Raw genomic sequence first — 8,349 nt, 5'->3', positions numbered from 1 at the left:
TGTGGACTTGTTGGGCCGATTTCCACGCTGTAGGGATTCTATAAATGTTAACGTGAAGAAAGAGACTAACCCCATATGATTAGAATCATGGACTGATTCCTACAGTGTGGGAACAGGCCTTTCGGCCCAACAAGTCCACACTGGCCCTCCGAAGAGTGACCGGCCCAGCCTCATTTCCCTATATTTATTACTGACAAATACACCTAACACATGGGCAATGTAACTTAGCTAATTCACCTGCACATCTGTGGGAGGAAACCGGAGCAAACCCGCACAGACCACGGGGAGATTGTGCAAACGCCACACGGTCACCCAAGGCTGGGATCGAACCCGAGTCCCTGGTGCTGTGAGGCAGCAGTGCTAACTACTGTGCCACCCAGCCACCGTACTGGCTACATCCAGACCACGCTGGGGATTAAACCAAGGTCCTGTTGGTGCTGGAAATCAGAAATTATAACAAACATTGCTGGAAAAGCTCAGCAGGTCTGGCAGGAAGGTCACTGGAGCTGACACTCACCTCTGCTTTCTCTCTCCACATGCTGCCAGCGCTGTTGTGTTTCTCCAGCAACTTCTGTCTTTGGTGCGAGGATTAATACCGATTAAATCGATTTGTTTTAAGGGGAGACTGTGTGTACATTTTATTGTAACATTTCTTTCTGAAAAGACAACTCGGCATCTTCGTAACGTTTTCAAAAAAGTTTTTTTTATTAACAGTTTTGTTAAATATAGCTGGCTTTATTTACAAAATGCTGCTGTTAATGTTTTAGAAAAGATCTTTGAAATGTCAGTAGTACTAGCGGCTGTGTTGTTAATGGAAGTAATATAATGTCCCGAAGTATGAGCGATATTGACCGTAAGAAATCGGAGCCATCGAGACTGCAAAAAGCACTGAAGAAAGCAGAATGTGGACCTTTCTTTTTAAAAGAAAACACACTAAAACTGGCGCCATGGGTATATAAAACATATTCTGCCCAACCGCTTGCTGAGCAGAATGTGACTGGCAGTTTTCAAACGGGACGGTGCTGGTAATGGGTTACTTTGGGGGCAGACAGCGAGAGGATTTGTACTCGTTTGTCTAGAGTGTGCCTAGGCGCTGTCCGACAACATGTAGCGGCTGGGAACCGACGGCGAGTGTACTCCAGACTGCCTGTTAATAAATTAGGGGCACCTTACATTTTACAAACTCACTTTATAAAACGTGGAACTTCTACAACAATTGATCACCTATACAATCAATATAGTCCCAATCTTTAAACAGGAAGCAAAATGGACAATCACAAGAGACACACCATTCCGAGAATCCCTGCTGTATTAGCCCTGGATTGCTGAGAACAGGAACTTGCAAACAGAACTCCAGTTATCATTACAATATTCCGAAGCGATCTTGTCTATATCTGGATTGGCGGTAGGATCTGAGCTCAGTGTCTTCTCCTGCTCCTTTCCCTGGTCTGCAAGGGTGAGCAGGCTGGAGCTGGTCATTTTCAGATGAGCTGCTTTCGTGCTGCGGCACAGGCTGGACTTCAGCACCACCGAGGGCTGGCTGCACAGTGCCGTCTGCTTCTTCAGGGGCCGGATCACTTGCTTCCAGTAAGTTTTCGCAATATGCGAGTACTTGGCGCAGGCCGAGGGTTTCCCGGTGAACTCGCACCAGTAGTCGCTCGGCCCTTTTTTGCACTGCACACGCAGGTTCATGTCCGAGCCTTCCGACCCCCGCAGCACCCACTTGCACTCGGCTTGCTCCCGGCTGCGGAAGCGCCCTTGGTTGGGCGCTGAGCCGCGGGCTCTCCGCTGCTTTTTGCCCTCGGCGGCCGGGCTCGGGGGCTGGCTGCCCTTCTTCCCCCCGTCCTGCGGCTCCCCTCGCTGGGCCTGGGGCTGCTGTCCTTTGCCCTTCCTCCTCCTCTTCTGCTGGCCCTCTCTGCTCTCCGCCAGGAGACACTGGGTGATGCAGAGCAACAGCAGCAGCAGCGCCGCCAGTCTGGAGATCCTCATGGTCAGCTACAAAGTGAAAACAACAACAACAAAAAAAGACAAGAGTTCACTAAAGGGGCCCCTTTAAACAAAAAAAAAGGCACCAACTCCTGCACGGAATGGCCAAGAGCTAGAACCCACCTGGGAGTCTCTGCTGCCGGATGCTCCTGGGAGATTTTGGAACCGTTAGTGGCGAATGGACCGCGATGTCTACCATTTATATGTTTCTTGGCAACGCCTCCGATGGGACTGGGCGTCACCGGGAAAGCCACTCCGGGAATACCTGAGCTCTGCTTCAGCAGCTCGAGCACCACACCTTTGCAGGGTTCACCCAAAGGTCCGGCTGCAAAGGCACACACCCAGCTGCTGCCCACTGACCGTGCCCAAGCTGCGTCCGAACTGCAACTTCAGGGAAAAGGCACAGTGGTTAGCACTGCTGCCTCACAGCGCCTGAGACCCGGGTTCAATTCCCGACTCAGGCGACTGACTGTGTGGAGTTTGCACGTTCTCCCCGTGTCTGCGTGGGTTTCCTCCGGGTGCTCCGGTTTCCTCCCACAGTCCAAAGATGTGTGGGTCAGGTGAATTGGCCATGCTAAATTGCCCGTAGTGTTAGGTAAGGGTTAAATGTAGGGGTAGGGGTGGGTTGCGCTTCGGCGGGTCGGTGTGGACTTGTTGGGCCGAAGGGCCTGTTTCCACACTGTAAGTCTAATCTAAAAAAAAGGCGACCCACTCACTCAGCACGAAGCCTGTGTCACAGGGTGATCCTGAGCTGCGCAGGTTCAGTCGCTGAGCCCATCCCGCGTCTCCGTTAGCTGTTCATTGCTGTGTAACAAAGGCTTGACATTTTGTTTTACACGCCAACCTCTCACCCTCACAACGCGCAGCCCTCCAATCCCTCTGCTCCAATCCCAAACCTCACCATCAAGCCAGCGGATAAAGGGGGCGCAGTGGTAGTCTGGCGCACTGACCTCTACATCGCTGAAGCCAAACACCAACTCAAGGACACTTCTTCCTACTGCCCCCTTGACATGACCCCACCCCCCATCACCAAACCATCATCTTTCAGACCATACAGAACCTCATCACCTCAGGAGATCTCCCACCCACAGCTTCCAACCTCATAGTCCGGGAACCCCACACTGCCCGGTTCTACCTCCTTCCCAAGATCCACAAGCCTGACCACCCTGGCCGTCCCATTGTCTCAGCATGCTTCTGCCCCACTGAACTCATGGTCTACCTACCTCGACACTGTCCTATCCCCCCTAGTCCAGGAACTCCCCACATACGTTTGAGACACCACCCACGCCCTCCATCTCCTCCAAGACTTCTGTTTCCCCAGCCCCCAATGCCTCATCTTCACCATGGATATCCAATCCCTCTACACCTCCATCCACCATGACCAGGGCCTCCAACCCCTCCGTTTTTTTCCTCTCCAGACGTCCCGAACAGGACCCTTCCACCGACACTCTCATTCGTTTGGCCAAATTGTTTCTCACCCTTAACAATTTCTCCTTTGAATCCTCCCACTTCCTCCAGACCAAAGGGGTAGCCATGGGCACACGTATGGGCCCCAGCTATGCCTGTCTCTTTGTTGGCTACGTAGAACAGTTGATTAGATTACCTACAGTGTGGAAACAGGCCCTTTGGCCCAACAAGTCCACACCGACCCGCCGAAGCGCAACCCACCCATACCCCTACCCCTACACTTACCCCTTAACACTATGGGCAATTTAGCATGGCCAATTCACCTAACCTGCACATCTTTGGAGTGTGGGAGGAAACCGGAGCACCCGGAGGAAACCCACGCAGACACGGGGAGAATGTGCAAACTCCACACAGTCAGTCGCCTGAGGCGGGAATTGAACCCAGGTCTCTGGCGCTGTGAGGCAGCAGTGCTAGCCACTGTGCCACCGTGCCGCCCTTGATCTTCCGTAATTACACTGGCACCACTCCCCACCTCTTCCTCTGCTACATTGATGACTGCATTGGCGCCACCTCGTGCTCCCGCAAGGAGGTTGAGCAATTCATCAACTTCACCAACGCATTCCACCCTGACCTTAAATTTACCTGGACCATCTCTGACACCTCCCTCCCCTTCCTGGACCTCTCCATCTCCATTAATGACGACCGACTTGACACTGACATTTTTTACAAACCCACCAACTCCCATAGCTATCTGGATTACACCTCTTCCCACCCTATCTTTTGCAAAAATGCCATCCCATAGTCCCAATTCCTCCGCCTCCACCGTATCTGCTCCCAGGAGAACCAGTTCCACCACAGAACACACTAGATGGCCTCCTTCTTTAAAGACTGCAATTTCCCTTCCCATGTGGTTAAAGATGCCCACCAACGCATCTCGTCTACATCCCGCACCTCCGCCCTCAGACCCCACCCCTCCAACTGTAACAAGGACAGAACGCCCCTGGTGCTCACCTTCCACCCTACCAACTTTTGCATAAACCAAATCATCCACTGACATTTCCGCCACCTCCAAAAAGACCCCACCACCAGGGATATATTTCCCTCCCCACCCCTTTCCACCTTCCGCAAAGACTGTTCACTCCGTGACTACCCAGTCAGGTCCACACACCCCTACAAACCACCCTCCCATCCTGGCACCTTCCCCTGCCACCACAGGAACTGTAAAACCTGCGCCCACACCTCCTCCCTCACCTCTATCCAAGGCCCTAAAGGAGCCTTCCACAGCCATCAAAGTTTTACCTGCACATTCACTCATATCGTTTATTCTATCCGTTGCTCCCGATGTGGTCTCCTCTACATTGGGGAGACTGGACGCCTCCTAGCAAAGCACTTTAGGGAACATCTCTGGGACACCCGCAACAATCAACCCTGTGGCCCAACATTTCAACTCCCCCTCCCACTCTGCCGAGGACATGGAGGTCCTGGGCCTCCTTCACCGCCGCTCCCTCACCACCAGGCGCCTGGAGGAAGAACGCCTCATCTTCCACCTCAGAACACTTCAACCCCAGGGCATCAATGTGGACTTCAACAGTTTCTTCATTTCCCCTTCCCCCACCTCATCCTAGTTTCAAACTTCCAGCTCAGCACTGTCCCCATGACTTGTCCGGACTTGTCCTACCTGCCTGTCTCCTTTTCCACATATCCACTCCACCCTCCTCCCTGACCTATCACCTTCATCCCCTCCTCCACTCACCTATTGTACTCTATGCTACTTTCTCCCTACCCCCACCCTCCTCTAGCTTATCTCTCCACATTTCAAGCTCTCTGCCTTTATTCCTGATGAAGGGCTTTTGCCCGAAACGTCGATTTCGCTGCTCCTTGGATGCTGCCTGAACTGCTGTGCTCTTCCAGCACCACTAATCCAGAATTTTGTTTTACTAGCGTATTTATGAACCAAGGCACTTTCCTGTAAAGAATCTGGGGGAATACCTGCTACACGGGGAGGATAGATAATGCATTATAACTGGAAGAACTGCGGATGCTGTCAATCAGAAACAGAAGTTGCTGGAAAAGCTCAGCAGGACTGCTCGCATGTGTGCAGAGAAATCAGAGTTGACCCTTCCTCAGAACCCGAGATAACACGTGGACTCTCTCCCTCCGGCAGAATTTGGAAATGGTTCCATCCTTTATCTCTCACGGATTGGCTCCAAGTGATTAGAAGATTGTTCCAAGCCTTAGCTTGGATTCATAGCAGGAGTTGTTTTAGAGCAGGTTAACCCAGTGGCGATAAAATAACACGGAGATTTATCGAAGAGTCACTGAATGGTGGAGCTGGAAGCTCTCAGCAAGAGCAGTTTACCTGCAGCTCCTTCACACTGGCGTCTACCTGTAACCATATACATTCTCCTTCTCAGACCGTCACCACACTCTCCTATAGTGCATTTTAGATTGTAAACAGGCTGTGTATAAACAACTTTCCTCTTGGCACCATGGTTCCCTTTTGCCAATAGGTGCCCTCCAATTCTCAGTCCTTCCACCAATGGGAATGATTTACCCCTATTTACTCCATCTACATCCCTCGTGATTTTGAATATCTTTATCAAATCTTCTTCCAACCTTCTCTTTTCCAAAGAGAACAGTCCCAGCTTCTCCTCCCTATCTATATCATTGGAATTCCTCAACCCTGGACCCATTTTGCCAAGTCCCCAAACTCTCCAATGCCTTCACATCTTTCCTAAAGTATCGTATCAAGAACTGAATACTCCAGCTGAGGCCAAACCAGAATTAACATCTTTTCCTTGTATTAGTACTCAGTTCCTTCATTCATAAAGCTTCGAAGCCTATATTTTTAAAAATATTTTCCTGTTTCTAATATTTTTTCAAACTGTCATGCCATCTTCAATAATTTGAGTGAACAGATACATCAGTCCCTCTGTTCCTGCATCCACTTTAGAATTGTACTCCTCATAGCTCACTGAAGTAAATTCCATTGGTCTTATGTTTGCATATTCCCCAATTTGGTTGTGTCCTTTTGAAATGAAACACTATCTTCCTTTCAATTCACAAAATTTCCAGAGTTTGTGTCTTCCATGTATTTCAAAATAGTTTGTCCAGTACACCAAGGTTACTCACAAATATCAAGAAGAGCAATCCTATGATTCACCTCTGGAGAACCCCACTATATAAACCTTGTTCGCGTAAACTCTGTTCCCATCAAAACAAAACCGTCACCAGTATTCTCCATTTCACATAACTCAGCCAAGTTTATATCAAGGTTGCCATTGTCTCTTTTATTCTATGAGCCTTAACTTTGCGCAAAAGTCTGTTGTGCAACAGTTTATGAAATGATTTATGCCAGTCCAACAACAATCAAGAGAACTAGTTCCATAAATGCTTCCAGTGAACTCATCAAAAATAACAATAAAACTCATTTATAATGCATTTGAGTGAAAATGGTGGACAGCGGGCATTGAATACAATGATGTAAAAAAAAGTAATGGACACTATGATGAAGAGTTTAAAATGACTGGAATGTGTGGAATTACTTACAAGTTCAATGTTGTAAGCAGTGAACATACTTCAGTGCACACACCTGTGGCTGGGCTGTCCTAGTTAATATTGACTTGAGGCAGTTGTAGGTTAGCAAGGTTTCAGCAGAAGTGCACACTTTTTGAAAGATAAATTGCTATTTATGACCATTGTAACACATTTTTCTTTCTTGATGCTGCTCGTTGGGACATATTTTCCACTTCAAAATGCAGAAAATGAAAGCCCTGGGGCCTGTATTAGTTTTGCAGATATTGGTAACAAAAATTAGAGATGTGGAACAGATAAATATTTAGAGACATGAGAGAACAGAAAAACATTTTAACAATAGTCAACTTTAGACAGGTAATAATTCTAAAGATAGTCCTCAAGTTTTCTGTTTACCAGAATTAAAATTTGAACAGGTAAATACTAATTTGTATGGTCAATCAATTGCTCGGTTGGTCACACAGCAACAAGTGGACAATGAAGAGATGGGAATATCTGGTGGAGAGAGTGAAAAAGTAGTGATCTTTTATTGAAGTACTCAAAGTGAAGGGTGAACAATCTGGCATTAATGAGCAGGACAGAGTGAGAGCGGCCTAGGTAGCTGTGAGCAGTGCCCCTTGCAGGATGGCAGACCAACACAGTTCTGCCCAGCTAGACACAGATGTAAGGTCTCAATGCAGCTCCACTTTGTCCAGCAGTGCGGGAGATGTGTGCTCACATGTCAGATTCCCTGAGGGACATGGACTCGAACTAGAGGACTCCATTTAGTTCATGTGCATTAACATGGCTCAGGGCTTTGAAGACATGAGCTCCTCCATTGGGTGAGTGGCCACCCTCATGGAGAGCAGCTTATAGCAACAGTCACATTGGATGCAGCAGCAGTGCAATAACATGAAGAGAATACACCAACACTATATTGGATTGGCCAGTCCTATATGGACTGGTCAGTGGTGCCATTATTGCAAAAATCATGGGATAGGGGCTAGATGTGGCCCTCCGATAGTCTTCTCCTGCAATCCACAGCACTATGCAAGGGTTGAGGCAGTTACAGAACAAGATTAGGAAGCCTTTCCGCAAAGTGTGCCATCACCATGTTTGGTGTCCTTGAGAGATCATCCCTACAGCATAACCCTGACAGAGGCTGCCCCTGTATTAACACTAGTGCAACACCCACTGGAGGTATCCCTGTCAGGAAACAAGTTTATGGAGATTAAAGAGCAGTCAGGGCAGCATTGGAGTAGTTTTGTTCGGAATTAATACTGGCATGGATGAGGATTTCAGCAATGTTGAGCTGAGGCAGGAGTGGAGACTTGGTCATCTTATGGAAATTGGAACAGCCAGCCCTGGTGATGAGGAGGCTGTGGGATCCGAAACTGAGGTAGTAATCAACCAGGATACCAAGATTGCCAATATTCTGGTTCA

The 8,349-nt window shown here is 48.7% G+C and overlaps 1 protein-coding gene across 1 annotated transcript; it reads right to left on the bottom strand.

Annotated features, from left to right (window-relative positions):
• Positions 1-681: 681 nt before the first annotated feature.
• LOC132819854 (fibroblast growth factor-binding protein 1-like) lies at positions 682-2,217 on the bottom strand. Its single transcript, XM_060831738.1, has 2 exons — positions 2,110-2,217; positions 682-1,995 (listed from the first exon to the last, which is right to left on the bottom strand). The coding sequence occupies exon 2, from the start codon at positions 1,987-1,989 to the stop codon at positions 1,312-1,314; it is 678 nt and encodes a 225-aa protein (XP_060687721.1). The 5' UTR covers positions 1,990-1,995; positions 2,110-2,217; the 3' UTR covers positions 682-1,311.
• Positions 2,218-8,349: the final 6,132 nt, after the last annotated feature.

The sequence above is a fragment of the Hemiscyllium ocellatum genome, chromosome 1 (assembly GCF_020745735.1).
Source record: "Hemiscyllium ocellatum isolate sHemOce1 chromosome 1, sHemOce1.pat.X.cur, whole genome shotgun sequence".
NCBI classification, from domain to species: domain Eukaryota; kingdom Metazoa; phylum Chordata; class Chondrichthyes; order Orectolobiformes; family Hemiscylliidae; genus Hemiscyllium; species Hemiscyllium ocellatum.
Note: the sequence above shows the minus strand (reverse complement) of the source record. Positions and strands in the feature narration are given on the sequence as shown.

Coding starts and splice junctions, on each gene's coding strand:
- LOC132819854 (XM_060831738.1), bottom strand. CDS start 1,989: ATGAGGATCTCCAGACTGGCGGCGCTGCTGCTGCTGTTGCTCTGCATC.